At 52.0% G+C, this 23,555-nt stretch overlaps 1 protein-coding gene across 2 annotated transcripts in view; it reads right to left on the reverse strand.

Annotated features, from left to right (window-relative positions):
• Positions 1-3,173: 3,173 nt before the first annotated feature.
• JDP2 (Jun dimerization protein 2) overlaps positions 3,174-23,555 on the reverse strand; it is a 43,217-nt gene continuing 22,835 nt past the window's right edge. Inside the window, exons 1-4 of one of the 2 annotated variants that reach the window (XM_034062559.1) lie at positions 19,878-20,001; positions 10,196-10,419; positions 5,055-5,159; positions 3,174-4,202 (exon numbers count right to left, since the gene is read on the reverse strand). In XM_034062559.1, the coding sequence (XP_033918450.1) occupies positions 4,017-4,202; positions 5,055-5,159; positions 10,196-10,396 (492 nt within the window). In that variant the 5' untranslated portion in view covers positions 10,397-10,419; positions 19,878-20,001 and the 3' untranslated portion in view covers positions 3,174-4,016. Of the gene's footprint in view, positions 4,203-5,054; positions 5,160-10,195; positions 10,420-19,877; positions 20,002-23,555 lie in introns of those variants that run through there. The other variant, XM_031048837.2, reaches the window with a different exon arrangement.

Here is a 23,555-nt window from a genome sequence, read left to right on the forward strand (position 1 = left end):
GGCCCCGCCGCTCCCGCGGCGCGCAGCACCCCCTGCCGGCGGGATGGGCTCGGAGGGTCCTCGGGCGTGCGGAGGGGCGGGTGTGCCCGTCGGGAGCAGGGCTCGGCCTGGCGGGGGGCTGCAGCGGGCACGGGGCGCTGGCTGCAGCCTCCCGTCCGCCAGGCGAGCAGCTGCAGCACCGCCGGCACCGAGCCGAAGGCCGGGGTACCCGCGCTACGCCCTGCACAGAACTTGTGGGTGTGGGAAGGCCAAGAGGTGGCTGGATCACCCTTGAGAGGTGCCATAGAATCAGCTAGGTTGGAAAACACCTGTAGGGTCATCAAGTCCAACCTTTCCCGCAGGACTGCCACTAAACCTTGTCAATAAGGGCCTCATCTACACGACTTCTGAACACTTCCAGGGATGGTGATTCCACCACTTTCCTTGGCAGCCTTTCAGTGAAGATTTTTTTCCCAGTATCAAACCTAAATTTCCCCTGGTGCAGCTTGAAGCTGTTATCTCTTGTCCTGTCACTTGTTACTTGGGAGAAGATCAGCCACCTCCTCTCTCCATCTTCCTTTCAGGTACTTGCAGAGTGCAATAAGGTCCCCCTGAGCCTTCTCTTCTCCAGACTGAACACTCCCCATTCTCTCTGCCATTCCTCATCACACTTCTGCTCCAGGCCCTTCACCAGCTTTGTTGCCCTTCTCTGGACCCGCTCCAGCACCTCAGTATCTCTCTTGTAGTGAGGGGCCCAGAACTGAACCCAGGATTTGAGGTGCAGCCTCACCAGTGCTGAGTACAGGAGGATGATGGCTGCCCTGGCCCTGCTGGCCACGCTATGGCTGATATAGGCCAGGAGGCTGCTGGGATTCTTCCCTTGTGGTTTTGTGTCCCTTGCATTGTCCCAGCAAGTCCACATTACCAGCAGAATGTGACCCAGGTGCATGGACATGGCCACAGGTACAATAATTGCTCTTTGGGTTTGGGTGCACCCTTCTGGCACGCAGCAACGTGGGCTGTGTCTGGCATGTGCCCACTGCTCCTGTCCTTGCCAGGAGATGCCACTGTAATGCAGCAGCCTGAAAGGTGTCCCTGGATCACATGGGGATATTTGTACCTCTGCTAAGGGGGGTTGGAGAGAACACATGGTAAGTCAGGAATATCAAACAGCCTGTCTCCTACAGGTACCAGGAAGAGTTTTTAGCCAAGGGCTGTGCTGAGATGGAGCCTTTTCCATTCAACACTCTCAGGTTGTGATCTATGGGGCAGAGGCTTTAACTGCTTTAAACCCTCTACTTTAACTTCATTGGGTCTTAAACTAACTAAGTCCCCTGAAAAGAAATGTCCCAGACTGAGTGGCAAACCTCTTGGTACTGGCTGGAATGCAGAAGGAGGCTGTTTGGATGATATACAGGGCAAAAACCCATCTGGGCACTGCTGGGACTCAGATACTGCCTGCATAAGCCTTGGCTAGAGTACCTGAGCATTAAACTGATGCTTGGTTTCAAAGGGCACCTTATATTTCTCTTGCAAACCAGCTGTTTTCACAGCAGGAAGTTTTACTGCAGTGTGGCCGTTTGCCAGAGAAGGGCCATGGAAGCACAACCAGTGCTGCTGGAAGGTGTGTGACTGGTGGGTGAGAGTCCCCCCATGTGGAGATGAGTGCACAGGCTTCCCACATGAGCAAAAAAGCACGAGATGCCTGTTGCTGGATCCTCTGACACACCATGCAGAGCTCCCACTGACCACCCAAGAGGAAACTGATACTTGCAGGAGCCTGGGAATTCACTACCATGTACATTCTGCAGAGAGAAATAAAGCTCCTGAAGAGAGGAGCAGGCCCAGCAAGTGCTGTGTCCTTCCAGCAGAGCTCAGTGAGGAGCACTGTGTTCCTCTATATATGATGACTGGCTCCAGCTAGCAGCAGAGAAATGGGTCTGAGCCACTACTACAGTGTCTGGGCAGAAGGAAGCACAGAGGAACAGCTGCCTTTCTCCACCAGCTTTGCTTCAGGTCCTGCCCTTGCACATCCCTCCAAGCACCTCAGACAGCTAGCCTTCCCAGGGCAAAATGTTTGTCTGTAACACATCCAATGTACTTCACACTAAATAAGGCTACTGGCACCATTTTGGGAGGTCCCAAAACCAGAATTTATGGAAAGGGAGGGGAAATCCAGGAAGAAGTATGAAACAGGGAAAGAACTGATGTCGTATATCCCTGGAGGTTAACAGTTGGAAAAGGAGACTACAAAGATTGAAACACGTACTAGAGAAGCAGCTGTGCTCAGGGAAGGCCTCATCTCATGCTGTTGTCATGTTTAGGTCAAGCTCATCTCCCCACCACTGCATCAGTGCTCCTGGCTCAAGTGTGCACCTGTACCAGATGCTGAAAGCTTCTTTCATTTGCAGTTTGCATCTAAGTAGCCTCATCCACACTAGTAATGGGTAGGACACCGTCTGGGAAAAGACTGGATGAACCACTACTCCTCTGAGACAACCCTCCATGGATGTTGAGATATGGTCTGCTCGGTCCAGATCAAGATACCTTCTCACTGCCCCCATAATCTTAGTGTCAGGGCTTGGTTATACATATGGGGATGCTAACTCTTTCAGTCCAAGCACCTGAAGCATACCTGGCTGATTATCTTCTCAACCTCCACACCCCTGTGCTCAGCACTGGCTGAAACCCAGGGCAACCTTTAGGAGCTCTCCCATCACATCAGTTAGGTGCAAGGCTCTGACTCAGCAGAGACCCAAATGAACAGTTATCCACGTTCTTCCATGAAGGGATCACCACCACAAGGACACTCTTTTTCATCCCTGAAAGGAGTTCAAGCTGCTGTGCTCAGACTTCAAACAAGGAGGACCAGGTAAGGATGAGATGGTGTCCGTTTCACACCTCTGCCTTTCCAGCTGGCAAGCCATGCCCTGCAGGCCTTCCTTGGTGCAGCACTGAGCTACTTCTTGCTTGACAATGGTCAGAGCTTTCTCCAAGGTTCCCAGCTTCCTCAGGGTGAACTCCCCAGGCCCATAGCTGCTACTACAGAGAACCACCAGAAAGGGATCAGCTCCATCATCCCACTTAGCCAGGAATGCACTTGGCCTGGTCAGACCTGGCGTATGCTGCCATAGTGCCATGCTCTGGCCAGAGCCCACCACGGCCTGACCTGGAGAGAGCACAGGAGGACAACATACATAAAAGTAACATTTACTGGGAGATACAGAACTGAGTATTATGAAGGACATACATGGATGGAGAGGGTAGCAACACCACTGCAGAGGGCAGCTTGGAGCCCCTTCCCAGCATGCTGGGAAAGAAGCCAGATGCTACCAGACAAGTAACACAATGGAGATAACTGTGGCATATGCATTTGTAACAAACAGACCATCATAACATACATTTCTATGGGATCACATCTAGTGATTATATAAATCCATATAGAGATTGCTGTATAAAAACTTTGTAAAAAATACTTTAAAAAAGTGTAAAAATGTGCATTCAAAAGCACGGCCGACACGGACAGCTGGGCTGTAAACATTATACTGAGTGTGCTTGCGGGGGGCGCCTGCGCCACCGAGCCCCGACAGGCCTGCCCACCACACGGGGCTGCATCAAGTGTTTGGTTCTTGGCTGTGGGATTCCCTCCGGAGCATGTGCCAGGAGCAGCAGCCGCTGGGCAGGGAGCTGGTGGGCACTGCACAGCCCTCTCCCCACAGGGCATGTGGTTGTTGCAGGACGTGCTGCGGCATTGTGGGTCCCGAGGGCCGTGAGCAGGCTGAAGGGCCATGATGAGGTATCACAGGGAGGTTGCCCTCACCGGCGCCACTAGCCCTGCTCCTGGGTTCAGCCTTAAGAGTACATGGTTGAAGGTTCCTGATCTCTGTCCCCATATTTGTTTGGTTCATAGTTCCCAAGGAAGCCCACTGGGTGCTGGCTGCACCAGGCCTGGGTGCACAGTTCTTCATACAGTACATATATTAGAGACCCTGGAAGACCCTGCACCACTGTCTCCTCCTCCTGGCCCAGTGCCACCTTCACTTCTTCTCTAGCTGCTCCAGCAGCGGGTTGGCTTCACTCTCGGGCGTCTTGATGCTGTCTGTCCGCACGATGCAGGTGGGACGGTGCCGGTTCAGCATCAGGATCAGCTGCTGCCTCTCCTGCTTCAGCTCTTCTATCTGTGCCTTCAGCTCAGCATTCATGAGCTCCAGACGCTCAGACTCCTAGCAGGACAGAAACACAACCGCCATGTGACTTTACTTCAAGAGGACAAGACAGAAGGAGAAACACTTTGTCCAACAAGCCGTCTCTGCTCAGTGCTGTCTTTCAGCCGCTACAGCACAGAAGCAGCCTGAGGACCTGCCAAGGCACAGGTCCTACAGGCAGTTCATCCCCACTGCCTTGCATTACGAGTGTTAACACAACAAAACACAGAGCCACCTCCTAAGAGAGGTCTCTGCTGCACCACAGCAAAAACCCTGCCTGGCTGTTTCCCATGGTCTGGAAGAGGGTTTGGAAACAAACCCTCGTTTTAAGTTTTTACCCCCCATCTGCAAGGATTTGCACTTGTGAAGTGGCTCCTTGTCCTCCACTGTCATTTGCCCGTGTCCTACCACCCCTCGCAGAAAAGCAGTGAGATGCTGCAAGAGTTTTGCTGCCTTGGGGTCACAGGTGAGATGGCATTTGGCCTCTTAACAGGGAAACCTTCGGGAACTTGGGCAGGAGGCCGACATGCTGTCAGCCCCTATCCTGTGCCACACTCCCACGGGCGTTCCTCCTAACGCAGAGACACTATCAGCCTCCTTTAGCCCTCTGAAGGTAGGCCCCAGAGCCCACCTTAAGCCCTGTCCATCCCTGGTACCATGGGCACAGAGAGAGATTCTTGTAAGCTCTGCCTGGCCACCACATTCACAGTCTCATGGAAAGGGGGCCACTGGGCTTGTATTTTGCCAGTAAGGGCACAGGAGCAAAAGGGGGCAGTTCAGCAGGGAGTGCTGCCCACAGCTAGGGCACCTTTCAAAGGCGGTACTCCTGCCAAGGTCCCTGTTGTGCCCTGCAGAGGTCAGGGCACCCACCCGCTGCAGGAACTCCGTCCTCTCCTTCTTCTTGTTACGACATCGTGCTGCTGCTACTTTGTTTTTCTCCCGGCGCCTTTTCCTCCTCTCCTCTTCCTCATCCAGCTGCAATAAGACAGAGAAGTCCAGGTCAGAGCCAGCATGTGTGGGGCAGGGCAGGAGATAGGGATGAACACCAGCAGCCCCGCCAGGCAGGGCAAGGAGATGGCTGGCAGCCATGTGTGCCAGTGGCCACCAGTGATGTGGACTAATCCTCACCAGCAACCAAGTGTGCTGCTGCCATGGCCTCTAACTCCACCAGTGTGGTACCCACAGCTGGCAGGAGACATATAACTCTTTGCAGGGCTGCTCCCTCCCTGAGAGATGGTGGACACAAGGGGAACACAGCCCCAATCTACAGAGATGAGCACAGTTCATCACACAGACATCTACAGGCACAGCTTTGTGAGTACAGTCATTTGAAGCATCATGCACAGAGCCCAGGGTGAGAGGCAGAGAAACCTGCAAGGTCCCCCAGCAGGACCTGGCTGCTGTTTGCCCCTTCCAATCCATGGGACTGTCTGCTGCAGCTTCAACACTGGCTGTCAGAGGGCCACCACAGTGACAGGTCCTGCATGCCCTGTAAAGAAGCAGGATACAGCAGTGCCTGCACTGCTCACCATGACTCAGCTGCTCTGTGTTGTCTAACTCAAACCAGAAGCCCTATGGGTTAGAAACCCATAATCAAAGTATTTAGGGATATTTACTACAAAGCCTGAGGAAATGGCCTATGGCATGCTTACATCTGAGAACCCAAACCAGTTTCTTCAAGAAATATCTGAAGTGCTGGAATGTCCTGCAAAGTTGGCATCCAGGTTATGCTTTGTAGCATGGCTAAAGAAGTAAAGGTCCCCAGTGTCTTCAAGCACATGTGACCTGGGACTCTGAAATTTGAGATATCAGACTGAACTGCCTCATGCTTATCAACAAATACCTGACAGAACAAATCCTTTCAAATGCAGTGGCAGAAACATTTCCTTTATGAGCACTTCCACAGCCTATTTGCACCTTTTCTAAGTGCAGTCACAAACGGCATGTCCTTCCCTTAGTACATTCCCAAGTCAGTGAGGCTGAAGGACACATCTCCCAGATGAGCCTCTTGCAGCACACACCAACTGAACCGCCTTGCTGCTCTAGAGCTAGGCTGAGTCACCCCAAAGGAAAGGTCAGAGACTTCCAAGGCCACAAAGTGGTGGTGGGAGTGGGAGGCCACCAAGTTACCCCGCACATAGGTACACTGGTGGTATCTGCAGGAAACAAATGCTGTATGTGCCATCATCCACAGCAGACTGTGCACACTGCTAATATCCACAAGAGTCCAGAGCCCACTGATCAAAACATCCCAATGTGATGTGCAAGGTCAGGATAAGACATTGACTCAGCACAGTTAAGGTGAAGGGATACATTAAGGAAGCCGCATGTCCAATATGCAGCATGTATAGAATGCTTTAGAAAAATGATGTCCATGCTTCCTAGCACTAATAGCTTTTGCATTTTCTATACCTTACTTCCCAAACATTATTCCAAAGTTGTTATTTCAGCCAGGGCTAAAATCAGCACAACCCATGCACAGACTTCCATAATGCCGGATGTCCAAGGCAGCTCCATGGGGCATCACACACCATGCTTGATGGTGCATGGGAAAGCCAGGATGGGAACTGCACTGATGCCCCCAAGTACAGCTACAAGTGACCAGCTCTCACTGCACCCATATAACTCAGACATGGCAGGCATTAGCACAAGTGACCAGGAAGGCTCTAACTCCATGTTCTGCTGCCTTTTCCTCCTGGTAGGACCACGATACCCCATAGCAAAGGCATAAGCAGCTCTTAGAAAATCACCACGAAGAGTTTACTAGGAGGTGGACATCAGGGTAGCCACCATTCCCCTCCACTCATCTACCCTTTAGATAGCTTCTTGGCCTTGGTTCAAGGATTCTTAGCAGGGTGCAGAGAGAAGACACATGCTCAGAGCTCCAAAGCTCAAAACAAACAGCCCAAATTTTCCTGCAAAGTAAAACAAACTGGAAGAGCCAACTGCACAGGCCCCACAGTATCCCTGAGAACATTTCAGTGCCCAGTTGCTCCATTCAGTAAGAATCAAAGTGACCTTTCGCTGCCCCTTCAGCTTCCCCTCCACCCCACAGAGGGCCCAGCAAAGAGCCATGTCCTTTAGACTGGGTACAGATGCTCAAGGAGGGTAGTTCAGCACAGACAATGGCAGCTTGAGCTCTTGGCTCTGTTTCTGACCATAGCTCCTATAACTTCAAGCAGGTTTCCCCCTCTTTGCTTCTGCTTGATTTCAGTTCAAAAAGGTTAGATGACCCTGATGCTGAAGGTTAGGACTCTACAGTATGAGAGACAGTGATGGTGTATCACCTCACAGCATGTTTCAGTAGCTGATCTCCACGGAAGCCCTGTGGGTCTGGGGTTGACCCAGTCTTGCTTCAGTCAGCAGCACCAGGGACCGAGGTGATCACCAGCCTGAGAGCCTGGCAGCACATGTCAACAGCTGCCCCAAGAGAAAGGCAGCCTGCACAGTAGGGCTGCCCTTCCCCCTGTGGGGTGGGTTTAGTGTGCAGTCCCAGGGACAAACACCTCAGTGCCAGGAGGTGCTGGTCCCCCCAGCACAGCAGAGGAAGCTGCCTGTGCCCCAGCTCATGGGGAGCAGGCTGCCCTCGCAGGCGCTGCGCAGATCATGGCATGCTGGTACCCAGCGTCCGCTGGCTCTGGCTAGAGGAAAGCAGCCGCAGGCTGCATTGCAAAATCATGCGTGGGCAGCTTCTTGGCTGCTCATGGGATAAGCAGCTACTGCTTCAGCTCCCAAAGGCTTTCACTGCAAAGCCTGTGCCAGAGGCAGCTCCATTTGCTGTCCTCAGCTTCACAAGCTATGCAGGGGAGGAACTGGCTGCAGGGACAGTGGCTACCTGGGGACTGTCAGTGGATTTCCCCCATCTTCACTCCACATGCCCTGTCCCTGCTGCACAGAGGCCAATGAGACTACATCCCCATGCCTACTGAACAAAAGCAGCTGTTAGAGGGCCAGCTCAGAGGTGCCTGAGACACCCCCAGGAAGGAGCTGTGCCTGGGAAAACAGCACAGTTACATACACCCTCTTTCTTCCCCAAGCCATGAAGCAAGATGGGCATTGAATCCCATTTGCTGTAGGATACCCAGGCTGAGAGCTTGGGACAGCATTTGGCTTCAGCTGCTGATCCATGACTGCCTTGCCACAGAGAGACCAAAGCCACTAGCATACCCCAGGCCTTTCCAATGCCTTCCCACAGCATCTTTGCCTCAGCTCTTGCCATTGCAGAACTGCTCAATCCTTCTCCAGGTGATCTCCATGGGATGCTGCACAAGCTGATAGGACACCCCCTTGGGTACAAAGCACCTATGTAAGACTAACAGATGGACTCCAGCATACCAGCTCTTCCTGGAGGTGTCCACTGCAAGGGGCCGGAGGTAAGGAGCAGGCACCCTCCCCACAGGTGGGCCTGGGTGCTGCTGAGCTTTTGCCATGAATGTTAGGTCATATCATGTGTCAGCACCATTTAGAGATCAGGCTGCTCCCTGGACCTGATGCTTTACCCCCTTCAGCTCACAGCTCATCATAGTTTTTCACATCATCTATCACTGTCTCACAGACTTCTCTAGAGGATGCACATCGCCACATCCTCATATGGCATCATCTGAGGTACCCACAGCAGCAAATGCACTGCTCAGAAGGGTTGTTTATCAGACCCTGTGACAGCTGCCACCACCCTCACCACCACGGGGTCTCTGAACTGATGGGTTCCCAGCTCTGCCTGCAGGCAGTGTGAGGTGCAAACATTCACCATCAGTACAGCAAAGGTCAAGGAGTCAAAGACTGGACAACCAAAACATGAGACAACCACACAAGGAGAATGCTGTGCAAGCGTCTCCCAAGTCCCTGCAGCCTGATTTTGTCATGCCAGCCTGAGGTACCAAACAGAAGCTGCCACCTGCCCCATCCCAGGAGCAGAGCAGCAGGGCAGGGACAGCCACAGCCAGCAGCACCTGCAGCACAGGCTGGGTCACTGCTGCTGCTCAACAGCACTCAGACACCTTGTTCTCACAGGAAAGACACCATCAGCACCAAGGGCTCGAGGTGGGATGAAAGCATCATGAAAGGATGAATGCTTTCATCAAATGATGAGACCTCACTTGGAGTATTGTGTACAGTACTGGTGTCCTCAACATAAAAAGGACATGGAACTGTTGGAACAAGTCCAGAGGAGGCCCACAAGGATGATCAGGGGACTGGAGCACCTCCCATATGAAGACAGGCTGAGAAAGTTGGGGCTGTTCTGCCTAGAGAAGAGAAGGCTGCATGGAGACCTCATAGCAGCCTTCCAGTATCTGAAGGGGGCCTACAGGGATGCTGGGGAGAGACTCTTCATTAGGGACTGTAGTGAAAAGACAAGAGGTAACGGGTTAAAACTCAAACAGGGGAAGTTTAGATTGGATATAAGGAAGAAATTCTTTACTGTAAGGGTGGTGAGGTACTGGAATGGGTTGCCCAGGGAAGCTGTGAATGCTTCATCCCTGGCAGTGTTCAAGGCCAGGTCGGATGAAGCCTTGGGTGACACAGTTTAGTGTGAGGTGTGTCTGCCCATGGGAGGGGGGTTGGAACTAGATGATCTTAAGGTCCTTTCCAACCCTAACTATTCTATGATTCTATGATTCTAAATCCTCTGACAGGCTGCATAGCTACTCCTTTGGGCGAGTACCCCAACCTAGGACCATGCTGGCTGCACCAGACTCCACAAGCAGGCTTTTTGTTCAGCTAGTTGCCAACAGCTGCATGGGACCAGTTAGGTCTGGGACACTGAGACTACCACTCCCAGCCCATGCAACAGGGACATAAATTCAGGCTCAGGGAAGAGGCAGTTCATTTAGCAGCCACCGACACATGTGCACATCACCAAACAGGCAGCATGACATGCTTATAAAACACATTGCTGGCCACCCTGGCTTGAAAGCACCCTTGTGCTTGGGGCACAGGCAGGAAAGAAAGCCAGGCAGATGAAGGCCATGGCCCCTCAGGGTCATCTGCAGCCAGCAGCCCCCAAGACTCACCTCACTCTTCACGGGCTGGGGTCTCTTTCCAAGCTTCACCTCCAGGAAGTGGAGCGGTGAGATCATTGCCCCGATGTTGCGGATGTCGGCGCACTTCAGCTCCTCAACGGTCAGGGCTGTGCCAGGCAGTCCTGTCAAGGGGCCGAGCCCAGGCAGCGCACCGGCCGTCAGGGACGGGTCGGGGATCTGCCCTGGCATCATAGCAGGGGAAACAGCTCTGTAGGCTGGAGGGAGAGCAAGACATGGCCTGTTAGAACCCAGCTGCAGGAGCTCACAATGCATAACAAGTCAGATTTATTCTGCAGTCCCATCACCCAAAGGACCCAGCCACCCCTTCCTAGTGATAGCAAAGGCAAGGACTAAGCAAAACCTGTGTGACAGAAACCAAAATACATGAATCCTGCTAGGAAGGATACGCTACTGGTGCGTACATCAGGAAGGGAAAAGACTTAAGGGGCAAAGCACCAGAAGAGCAGGAGCTGGCTACAGCAGTGGTCCCATGGGCTGGTTTTGGTTCACCTTTCTCTGGAGTGCAGAAGACCAAGGTTTGCTCTTGAGTTCCAGTTAATGTGCTGGCTATTGGGACAGGAAGAAAATGGCACAAATAGGACCATAATATGCCTTAGGTTGGGTTTCTTGACAGGCTCAGACCACTGGTCAGGGCTGGGACAGAGCACACAGGCGCCAGGGATAAAACAGCAAGAAGAAAACCTGCCACAGAACAAACATCTCCCAGCACAGACACGAGGAAGCAAAGGCTGAAAGGGAGGGGAAATGGAGCAAGGTGCAAAAGACTCCTTCTATCAGGAAAGAAAAAAAATGCAGTGCCAGAAAGAACAGGATCAGGACAAACTTTGGCAAAGTCGCTTATCGGCAGAAGAAAAGGAGTTACCAGAAACGTGAAAAACAAGTTGTTAAGAGAGAAGAATTTTTTACCAAAATGGGAGGCCCATAAAGCTGGAACTGTTTTATCAGCAAAAAAACAAAGGGAGCAGGTGATTGTTTGCCACAGCCCAAGTACATCCCTACCTGTATAAGTGGCCTGGGACACTCACAAGTGACCCAGTTACTTCCATTCACACAACAACCACTTTTCCCCCTACTCAACTCAATCTGTCTGTGCATTGCCCTCCCTGTTCTGCCCAGCCAGGCTGGTCCCAGCACATTCCAGGAGCCTCCAGGCATTCATCCCATCCTGCCCCTGTGCCAGGAGGCACCCACTCAGCAGAGAGAGGGACCAGTGATGTCAGGAGTGAGAAACAGGCCAATGGAGTGCACCCAAAATCTCACTGAGTGGCTTCTCATGGAAGAGGGGTCCACAAAGGACCATCAGTCACACTAGTCTGCACAAATACGTGGAAGCTCTGACAGCGCAGACTGTGAGAGTGAGGATGTGCATTAAGAGGGGGACAACATGCCCTAGTCCTGCTCTTTCCAAACCACCCACTCTCAGCTGCTGAGAGACCAGGTAACAGGCGATGCAGACACTTGGTCCAGGCAGGGGAGCAGTGCTAAGCTGAGGCACACACACACATTGTGAAGCCAACTGCCACAGTTGCTCAGCACTTCCCGTCCTGGGGTGACAAGTTGATGTCAGTATCAGGTTGAAAACTTGAGTAAAGCTGCATGCAAGACAGCATTGCTGGGTCACAGAACAGTTGATGTGAGGAGAGACCTGGTCCAACCCTTCTGCTCAAGCAGGGTCAGTGGGAGGAGGTCGAACAGGGTTAATCATGGTAAGCAGAGAAGTTAAGGATTTCTTGGTGTTAGCACATCTCTACCCAGGAGATTATTTGGTATGTTTGCTAATGCAATGAGCTGCAGAAGTGAAGGAAAGCCAATCGTACAGGTTAGTCAAGGGTAGAAAGGCTTATGCAAGCCCCACAGCTTCCAGCATGGGTGCTGTGCAAGCCCTACTGGCATGACAGACAAGAGGATTTGCGTCAAAGAGCACCTACAGGCTGCAATGTGCTGTGAGCTGTCATATGCTCTAATCTGCCAATGAAGAGGTCCAGGTGTCAGTGTGAGATGTCATCCCCAACTTCAGCACTTTGGGCTCAAGTTTCCCTCCTGCAAATACCATGTATGAGCTGCTCTGGCACACACTGATTTGGGGCCCAGGCCCACCCTTTCACAGGCTTTGGGCTGGGAACTGACTGTCTTGAGCCCTGCTCCGGATGCCTAAATCCATTCTGGACTTGGGGACCTGGTTTTCATTTGTTGTCTTCCATCCCAACACGCAGCTGACAGCACTCAGGCCCTGGGCTGGGCAGTCCAAGCCCTCAGCTAGACAAAGTTCAGGTCACTCCAATTTGTGAAACAATAAAGGAGGAGAAATCTGTTCTCTATACTGTGGGACTGCCTGCACCCCTAAGCCTGGGGCAGTTCCCCATGGACAACTGGCTACAGAATTGAGAAAACATTGTGTTTTCTCTGGTCCACCTTTTCCCTCCACCTCTTTTATCTGGTAGCTTACTATGCCCTGAAATAGCCTCCATACCAGTGTGACATCAGGCACAGGTCAGAGTGAAGGAGCTGGCCCAGTACCCAACATGCTCTAAAAATTAATCCTGGATGTAGGGACTGCACTGCCAAAGCCCACATCACACCTGCATCAGTGTAAACTAAATCTAAAGCTGTTCAAACCACAGCACCAGGAGCCACCTGGAAGAACATGAACCCGCACATTAAGGTGAGCTGAGAAGTATGTGGGAAGGGGGCCAGTGAATTCTGCAAGAAGTATCTTGCTTAGGGGGTCAGGAACCTCTGAAGCACATTAAGGACTGCAGGAGTCAAGCTGAGATAGACCTCAGAGAGGAACATAAAACCATTCCCAGCAGGACTATAACCATGGGGAAAAGAACGGAAAGAGGAGAGATGCTGTCCCTCTGCAGAGTAGGGGTGCAGTGACAGATTATCCCACCCAGCCTGCAGTGCCCCTCAGCCCCCAGGGTCTGCTAGTCAGAGCCTCCGTTTGCCTCTCCCTCCCGTAAGAGAGGCTTTTGTGCCATCCGAAGTCCCAGGTACTTTCACCTTCTTTTCTGGTTAATGCTAGAGGTAAAAAGTTGCACTTTGATCATGTCAAAAAGCCAATGCATGTAATTCTATTTAATACTTCAGTTTTCTTCCCAAGGCCACTACCCTGAAAGACATTGACATGCCTGCCTATAGCTCCAGCATATTTCTACCACATTTACATGGTAGGAGAGAAATAACACTGAAGTTCAAGATGTGAGTTTGACCCTTAAGTTTCCACTTTTCAACAGCCACATCTCATTGGATGGGGTGAATAAGGCTGGTGCCTTGCCAAGTCCTAATTCCTTTCTGGATATTCCAGTGCAGTGTTTGTTATTTCTAAGGCACATGAACGAACTCAACTCTGTATTCCTTCACTTTCTAACACAGTGCTTTAGCCGGGATTCTTACTAGATTTTTTTCTTTTCAGAACTGATTATTAACACAGTCTTTTATTCCACATTGCCAGGCAGCCTTTCAATGTCTCCTTACATGAACTAAGAAAGGTATCTTCAGTAAAACCTGGCTTATGGTGTCCTGCAGCTGAACCACACAATTCCTGCATTGTATCAGCTATGCTTTTTCACATAATGAAGCTAACAGCAAAGCAAAGCAGCAAGGAGAATGTGCAGCCTTATATATGACACTGGGATCTACGTGACACCATCTGCTTGAGTTTACATTCACCGTAGCTGTGCCTTCTGCACTGATGCTATTCATCATTTCATGCCATGACATCAAGATGCTCCAGAGCGAATTAGAAGACAGAGAAGGCTTTCTTAAAACTTCAGCTCAGCAATGAGCAGCTTGTGTCATTCAGTGCTCTCTTCAGCAACTATCCTTGCACCAAAGGTCTGGCCAGCACGTGATTTCATGGGTCAAAATTCAGTTTGTATTACTTTAGCTTTGCCTCTGCACTCCCCTTGTTCTGGTTAACATGCTGTAACACAAGACTTGACCTCTTGCCAATATGTCTGTAAACTCTCCTAATTATTACAGTCACTTTTGCATCCTTGCTTTGTTCTTGTTGTGGTAGTGGTCAGCTCAGTTATTTTATCAACAGTCTCATCCACACAAAGCTGACAACAGTTCAGCTTGCTTTGCTCACCTTTGCTTTACTGCATCTTTCCCAACAGCAGCAAGTATTGCGGTGCTTTGTCCCCCACTTACATCCCTATGGTCAACAGTCTGCTACGCTGGTTGATTTAATATTTCTTAAAGACTGCACCCATTACTCAGCTTTTCTCCTATTGCTGGGGTCTGTTATCTTCTGGAGCCAACAACAAAGTGAGAAGAAGCTTTACCAGGTTGTTACTGTCCCATACAGTTGCTCAGCTTCCTCAGTGACACTGTCCCTGTGTATCACAGAATCCTCCTATTCTTTCTCCTGCAGTTCTAATCTTCATTTGCCAGAGTTTTGGGGTGGTTTGGTTTGGTTTCCCTCCACACCTCACAGATTTTGCTGCTGCTTTTTCTGAGGACTCTTTTTTTTTTTGGGGGGGGGGGTGCGCTGGGGGCTGGGAGCAGGGGGGTTGGGGTTTTTTGGGGTTGGGTTGGTTTTTTTGGGTTGGTTTTTTTTGGTTGGGTTTTTTTTTTGTTTTAAGGAGCTGATGTTTGCATAGCAGTTATGGCATAAATCTAACATGCGTAGGCATAATCCATGCAATCCAGTGTCCCTGGGGGCTTGTACTCCAGTTGCTAACCTATATTCACACCCCTCCTGACTCCTCTTCAGTGCTATTCTTACCCACAGACTAAAACAGGCACAGGAATGCCTACCCATCTTGAAATTTTACGTTCATTTCCCTGTGCAGAAGCTGCCTTAGCTTGCATCCACTGTTCCCCCTTGACCATCCTATTTATCCTCACTTATACAGAGGTGCTGTTTGCTTCCTTATAAATCCAATGCAGATGCTCCTGCCGCACCGACAGCAGAGGACTACAATATCCCAAAGCAGGCTCCAACAGTCACATTTCAATTTAAATTGCCATTACTGCCTTATCTCTGTTGTCAGCTACCTTGGCAAGAATCAGGGCTGTTTGCAACCTTATTTTCAATCTTGCTGTCTATAAATCACAGTTTCTTCCAACAGAAGCTATTTTACATGGTCTGGCATCTGCAGTGGTTGATCCAAGTGCTCTTCCAATGCTCAGAGAGCTAGTCTAGCACCTAATATTGCCAGCCAGCAGATTCTGACACTCTGTAAATACCAGCATGTTTCTCTCTTGCCCACGTTAAGTGCTGCACTAACATGGTCCTATCAGCCCTTCTCTGTGCTTGCCTGTTGTGCTCTCACTCAAGGCTCAACTGGGGTGCCTGCCATTACTTGTCAGCTGCCATGCATCAGAGCACTGCCAAACTCTGTGAGCCACCATACAAGCTATCTTTGATCTCTTCATTAGCATGTTAGCACTTAACATACTGTTGCCATTTGTATGTACTGTCTTGGAGCACCTAAGTCACAGCAACTGGCCTTTCATCTGCTCCTGGCCAACACACAATAACTCTGCTGTGGAGATCAGAAGTAGTGCTACCATCCATGAAAAGCAACTTATGGTTCCTTAAATTTTACTGAGGCTTTATTGTAAGTTTTTACTTTTTTTTTAGCTCCTGGCTATCAAGTTTGCTCAGCCTGTATGTCATACATTGCATCTTTCTAGTTCCTTCTGTTGGCAGAAGGATGATTTACATGAAAACCCTTTCCTGACAAGCCCAACTTCTCATGTCCGAAGAATGTAACTTCCCAAACAAAGACAGGGCAGTTGGCTATTGCTCCTTCTCTGAAGCACAGAGCCATGCTTTTTTCCCATCTGAACCCATGTAGCTGGGGAGGCTACATGGTGCTGGGGATCACTGGAGCCTATAGACCTTCTTCAACTTCAAGCTTCAGCCCCCATTGAATGCTAAGGTAAGTACAATGAAAGCAGAAAGCCACTACCCCATATTCTCAGTGCCACAAGTACCTAGCCATGCAATTACAGGTTTTTGCTGTTGTCTAAAATGCAATACTCTCCCATTCCCACACACTAGCTGCCTGGTCTAGATGCATCTGATGCACACAGTTTGAGTTATACCTTACAGCAGGTCAGCCTGTCTCCTATTTGGCCACTTCTGGTCTGCATTGTTAAAAGCAGTGACTTGCAGTGCCAGCACCGAAGGCCACACTGATCAGTATCGAAGTTACTTGCCAACCAGCAGAGCACAGCTGCAGTCAGGCCCTTTGGTTGTAAGCAGCCTTTTCAGATACCCATGCAGTACTGCTGGCAAACATGGACTTTAACAACTGCCACTGTACATTCATTCATTCACCTGCTGAAGCTGTGCTGCCAAGGACCCCATCACCTGTAGTGTACTGAAAAGCTGCAGTGACACCCCCTGGGATAAAATTGTGCATGCCCTCTCTTTACCAAGGACCTAACTTTACTGTTTTATGGCATGAGAGAGATTCCCCTCTATTTAAAGACCAGTTTAAGGCACAGTCACAGCATGGCTTACCAAGTGCAGTGAGCTGCAGCATGCCATCTCAGTATGCTAGACACCATCATACCTCATCACCTCCACACTCCACTTCGATCCCAAGAGGGAGAGACAGCTCCTGCAATCAGTCCCAGGGGGTGCAAGGCCAAAGACGCATCTGCACCCTTCCCACAGACACCCCCAGCTTCTGCCTTTGCTGTTCCCTTCTTCCCACAGGTCCCACATGGTGGGAGAAGAGCTGCAAGGTTTATGAACACCAGACATGTAATGTCCCATCCCAAACTCCCAAGCTCCAGTGAGTGGGCTTCAGGGCCATAATGCTAATGAGAGGAAGGAGCTGTGAAGGACAGTTCCTTATGAAATGGAAGTCTAAACCGATTTCATGAGTGGGAGCAGTCTGGCTCAGTCCTGTACATCTAGTTTCACACAGATGGCAGAAGGAATGTGCAAGTCATTTACAGACAGAAGGCTATGAAAAGCTTTCTGAAAACAGGAACACAGAGCATCTTGCTGCCTCCCTCCTCTTATCCATCAGGAAGGCACAAAGCTCCCTACACTGCACCCACAGGGCAGACAACCTCTCCTCAGAAAAAGTGCAGTTTTGCAACCCCCCATAGCTGATTCCCACCATCAGGCCCCATACCTGCCCATCTGATGTTCTGACTCCTTATCCCCATTATGAGGAAAGGTAATACTGGTCCTCCAGTCCTCAGTTTTAGAAGCAATGCCCTTCTTGCCATTAGCAAAGCAGTCACCTCACAGACCTCCTTTTCCCCTGAACGTTTTCCTCCATACCTTCACAGGGTAGAGCAAAGCTCTAGATCAGCATTACACTGCCCCCACCACTGCAATGCAGCGACTGACTTGTAAGCAACCTGTGACAGCAGGGTTTTGCACAGCACCCAGCATGGCAAGGCTCCTCTACTGCAATAGTTAATCGGAATAGCTGTAAAATGTTGCAATTAATTATTACAGTATTGTTATTAGAGACTGCAATTAATTACTTGTGACAGACATTTAATAATGCTGCACCACGCACTGGACAGCAGTACAGAGCAGGAAGGTAAAAGCTTCTGTTTCTACCTGAAGCAGCTCAAAAGGGGTTTGAGAAGGAAGGAGTATCCTGATCTGAGCCAGGCTGCAGCACACACACTGAGGTTAGCAACTGAGTTGTTGAAATCCCTCAGGATCTTCCATGACCACACATGGTCTTGGCTGGAATCTTCTTCAAGAAGACAACCCTGCTCCAGCACAGAGCTCTGCCCTTAGGGGCCAAGGATGGCCTCAGAGATGAGAGTCTCCCCCTTACAAACTCCTCAAAATCATACCCCAGATGCCAGGGTCATCCACAAAGACCATACAAAGACCAGCTCTGGCTAGTGTGCAACAGCCCTGCTCAGCTGAGAGGCTCAGATGGACCTTCAGCTCCCTGGCAGCACATTAAAATAGCAGCGGTTGGACTGATACTCTGAACAGTCCAATCAATCAAGAAATCCATGCGAGCACCCAAAGACAGATGTCACCGGGTTTGCTGTGCCCTCTGCTTGCATCAGGACACATGCAGGCTGCAAAGGGGTCCATGCCACACACCATGGCTCTGTCTCCCTCACTCTTGGAACCAGCTCCACCAGGAACAGCCCACTGCGGTAAAAAGAGCCTCTCAACACCTTCACACACAAGGCGCTGCGTGCTGTCAAGTACCTGGCTCAGGCAATGCAGCTGAAGCAGCAAACACTAGCATGGGAAAGGAGTCCACAGAACTCACACTCAGTGCTGCCCATGCTTCTGGAGCTTAGTTGGACACTGCTTAGACAGAGAAGGCAGGAGGATGCAAGAGGTGTGAGGGAGCATCTACTCTTCCTTGACAAGGACAGCAGCACAGACACCTTTGCATCCTGCAAAGAGGGAAATGTTCAACGCTCAGCCATGAGGAGGAAGGAGAAGCATCCATTGATATCTCAGCGAGGAGACAGAGGCAGCAACCTGCACGTTAGCCGTCAGCAGATCTTGTTAATCCCCCAGACCCCAGGAGCCCGGGACAAGCAATTGCCACTCAACACAGGGACGGTTTGGATGGTGCTCCCACTGCCACACTCTCATCCCCCACACGGGCAGGTTTTTGCTGGATTAAATGAGGAGTCATACTAAGAATCAGAACTCCAGTGACTGGCATTCCCAGATGTCCCCACACAAGCACTCACCACCAAATTCCCAGTGCAGACGCTGAAAACTGCCTGCAAGTTTTCTCTAAACCAGCTAAAAATCCTGGTGTAAGCTGCAGAAGCATTTGTTCTGCTGAGCTCTTGGAGTCCAAACACACACACACACGCACACACACACAGTTTGGCAGTGGTTGTGTTCCAGGGCTGGTAATGCAAGCCATGGAGCAGGCTGCCAAGACAAGCAAGAGAACGAGCCAGGCCCCGTTTCATTGGCCACCATACGCTGCATATGGCCCTGGAACCAGCCAGCACTGTGTTCTCACCCTCCTTCAAGGCATAGGAGACCCTGTGTTTTCAAATACACCTCCACAGGGCCTTCATTAAAGGAAAATGGAAACATAATGTGGCTCTTGCTCTTTTGGTATTTCTCCCTTTCCCCCAATTTGCTCTCAAACCTATTTCCCTCCCATGGAAAAAGAAAAGTGCCTCCTGGAGCAGACCGTGCAAAAGAATGCAACTTCCATTCAACTCCATGCCTGACTGCTAAACCGGACTTGGGACCGAGCGCCTCTCCTCCCCGGGGCCCCGCAGGTGGGAGGGAGGCCCGCAACACCGCCCTCCCCTCAGCACGGCACGACTCAGGGGGGAGGCAGCCCGGGCCCCCCAGCTGCGCCCCACACGACAGGTGAAGCGGGGACAAGAAGGGCACCGGGCGAGACCCCTGCCACCGCCCCTGCGGCAGGCCCGAGCGGGACAGCGGCCCGGCACCCCCGGGGGCAGCCCCGACTCCGCGCGTAGCTGTCTGCAGGGACAGCCGCGCCGCTCCAGGCCGCCTGTGCGGCTCTGCCCGCTGCTGCGGAGCGCCCGGCCGCGGGCAGCCGGATGCCGTGGCCGCCGGGAGGGCAGCAGCCTGCCCGCCGCCGCGGGGTGACGGGCTGCTCCTTCGGGAAACCCCAGCCGTCCCGCCCGCCCTTGCCGCAGTCCCGGCCCGTCCGGCGCTCCCCCCCCCGCCCGCACCCACACCCACCGTGCAGAGGGACCGGGCTGCCGGGGTGCCCGCGGGGCCCGGCCGCAAGCAGGGGCAGGGCGCGGGCTGCAGGCTCAGCCCCACCGCCTCCGCCGCCCGGCTGCGCGGCGCTGCCCCGACCCCCGGGCCCCGCCGGGTGCCGATGTCGGTGCCGGCCGCCGCCGGGGCGCTTCGGGCCGCCGCCGCCCCCCGCCGCCCCGGTGCGCGCCTCCCGCAGGCTGTGGCAGGCGGCGGGGTGGGTTGCATCAGCCCCGGTTATATAGCGGCCCCTGGGCTGCGGGGAGGGGTCGGGAATGCGGAACCGGCCGGGCTGCCAGCGCCACACGTCAGGGAGGGCGGGGGAGCGGGGCCGCGGGGCGGGGAGCGCCGCACAAGGGTGGGACCAGCCGGCACACCGGCACCCCGCAGCCCGGCATCCCGCAGCCCTCACCCCGGGACTCCGCACCCGCCACCCCTTGGTACCCCTGTGCCTTCGAGCACCCCATGGCACCCCCGGTGCCCTCTGGCCGCTCCGCACCACGGAGCTCCGACAACTCGCATTCCCCGACCGCGTGCGCTCCACCTCGCTCTCAGGCTTCCAGCCCCGCGACCCGTCCCGGTGCCGCCGCAGTCCCGCCCGGCCCAGCCCGCAGAGACAGGCTCTGTGCGGAGACTTCGCTTCTCAGTCCTGCGCCTGGGAACAAGAAGGCCAAGGTCCGGAGAGAGTGGCGGTGCTCCCCAGCACCAACCCTGCCTCCCCAGGGCAGCAGAGACACGGGGGCAGGGAGGGCTGCAGGGCAACTCTGCAGCCCCGTGGGAAGGGAGCTACTTCCCATCTCATCCTAGCCCAGCCCAGCTGGCTCATGCCCCATACGATGCTGTCTCTCCTGTATACAGGTCAAGGGCTGTCAACCCCAGCTCCACCAGCATTTGGACTGGGATGGAGAGGAGCCAAGAGGAAGCAGAGGGGTTCGAGGCTCCCCTGCCCAGCTGCTTTGGTCTTCTTCCCTTATCATCACTGGGACACCCCAGGAGGTACATTGCCCTAGGCACAGGCACACTTACGGTGTCCTGTGCTCTAGCACCACAATGTCAAGTGGAGACGGGAGAGCAGGTGGCAGGCTGCAGCCTTCCTAATAACTTATTTGCATGGATTTGAACTGTCTCCTTCCTCTTTGTCTCTAACATTGTCCTCTTTTCATCTGCATGTGCTAAACTGTTCAGGAAAACAAAGTTCTGCAACAGCTGCAGGGCCACACAGGTACTAGATGCTCCAGGGCTGTTGCACCTAAAGGACTGCAGGACGGAAATGCTGCTTTGTCAAGAAAATATACTAGCGTGGCCAGCAAAACTACTGGGCTGAGCAGCACTACTCAGCTCCCTTTGCCTGAGCCTGTGCCCAGGGAAATGGGGAAAGAGATGAGACATGTCTCCCAGACAGGATGAACCTCAGCGAGAAGTCACAACCAGCAAATTCCTCTGAGACCTTTGTGCCCTGGGCCCTGTGGACAGGTCGTTACAGATAAGAGGAGTCTGTCATGGAGCTGAGCAACACTGTGATCTCTTTGACTTACCCTCCTCACCCACCCAGCTGCACAGAGGCACCATCTACCCTACCCTGTTCTCCTTCTGACTTGTCAGTCACGGTGTCTTTTCAGTATTCACCAATTAAATTTCTTTTCACCACTGAGGATTTATCAGCTGCAAGGTCTCACCATCAGTACTTCCAGCCTTGTCCTCTTCATCTGTGCCTCAGCAAGGGAAAGAAAACTCAGTTCGGGTGCTGGAACAGGGGACCAGGAATGCTGCATTTAATATAGGATAAACTTTGCCCAAGCTGTCCTACAGAAATAGGTAACAACTTGGTTTGGCAGGATACTGCACATGCACCCTCATTCCTACTCTCATAGAATCATAGAATGTTTTAGGTTGGAAGGGACCTTAGAGATCATCGCATCCCAACCCCACGCCAGGGGCAGGGGCACTTTCCATTAGACCAGGCTGCTCAAAGCCTCATGCTGTTGTTCTATTACCTTTTTGTTTTCAGAAAGGCAGAATACTTTCTATACACCTTTGCAGAAAACCCCAACATTTCTTTAATCTTGGCACCTCATCTTGGGGGGAAGGGAGAAGTGCAAGCTGAGAGGTATTCTTCCCATGTGCATTCCTCCACCTTCCTATATCAGATAGAACAGACTTTTCCAGTGCCTTAAGCTGGAGGGATCCCAATGTGGTTGACAATCTCTCTCTAGCAGTTCGAACAAGTTGCCCTCAGGGTATGGCAGCTGCCTCTCAGCTGCTTGGTCCTGAGGAAAAGGAGAGGGAAAACCAAAGGGATTTCAGAGGAGGCTAATGACCTGGCTGAGCAAGGTCCAGTCCAGCATGTGGCTCCTCCTGCAGCCCTTCCCTGCCCTGGGGAAGGTGGGAAAGTGCCATTTCCCCTTATCTGCTGGGGGCTGGAAGACGGAGAGCTCTGTGTGCTCTCTTCCACTGTTTTCCCCTTTTTCATTTCCCTTTCTCTAATGAGAAGAGCTGGGACATCTCATTGCAACACAGACATCTACAGCCCCAGCCTCAAGCACTTCACGGGTGCTTTTTATGGGTGTTCTTCACCCCCAGCCAGCCCTCATGGAACTGGAGCAGGGACCCCACACCCACCAGTCTGTACATGACCAGCACTTGCAGCATGTTTGCAGTGCACTGATTCCAAAGCTGTGTACCCAAGAATGTGTTGAAGAAGGCCAGGAAGAAGGGAGGAGAGGGTGTAGCTGAACCCTACCCTTCAGCCTACAGTGTCTTTCCTTCCCTGCTTCCCCTCTGCAGGTCCTGGTGGCAGCTGAGCCTTCATTCTTATGATAACCCAAGCTAGTCCTAACTGGGACTTGTTTCACTTAACTGTTGAAGGACTAGTTCCAGGGAAGCATCTTTGTTCGGCACAGTGCTTACGCACATGTTTAAAGGGACAAACTTGCATCACTCCTTCTTGAGTTGGGAACTCTTGTCTCACAGGGGAATTTTCCTCATTCTTGCAGCCGCCTGTGCTTGAGCTGTTCTTTTCCCAGGCTGGGGTTTGCCTCGTGTAAACACCAAACATGTTTACTTTTCAGATAGTTTCGTTCGGGCTAGAAAAGGCATAAGAATTCATTGAGAATTTGTGGCTTCAGTGGGTAAAAGTGAACAGAAAAGTCACCAAGAGCAGACTGCTTGCTGAGGGGCACAGAGTGGTCGGGTAAACATGGCTGGCCCTACCAGCGATGGTCAGTCTTGCCACTGCTGTGGAAACATGTGCTGACAAAGACAAATTAACCAAGCAGGAATGGCAGCATCCACAACGGAGACAGGAGGGGCTGAGGAAAAAGCAAAAGTGCCACTGCACAGAACATACAAAGCTGTGGGTACCTTGCTGTTTGGAAGATGGCTTTCTCCTCAGATGAAAAGAATGATCTGAATATTTTTGTCCAAAATAAACTGTGTGGAAGGTGAAGGCTCATGGAAGTGGAAACACAGTCCCTGCAGCACAACACAGGGCCAGAAAGTTCTCAGGAACAGAGCGAACTCTAGAGCAAAACAGAGCTGCACCAGCATAGCAGTTTGATAGCAAAGTTGTTCTCACTCCCTGGGACAAGTCTTTGCTTTTTGCACATCAGCACTCATTTCTCTGCCTTCTCCACATGGATGAGTTGTGCAGCTCATTGCTGT

Source organism: Melopsittacus undulatus, chromosome 4 (assembly GCF_012275295.1).
Source record: "Melopsittacus undulatus isolate bMelUnd1 chromosome 4, bMelUnd1.mat.Z, whole genome shotgun sequence".
Taxonomy (NCBI): Eukaryota; Metazoa; Chordata; class Aves; order Psittaciformes; family Psittaculidae; genus Melopsittacus; species Melopsittacus undulatus.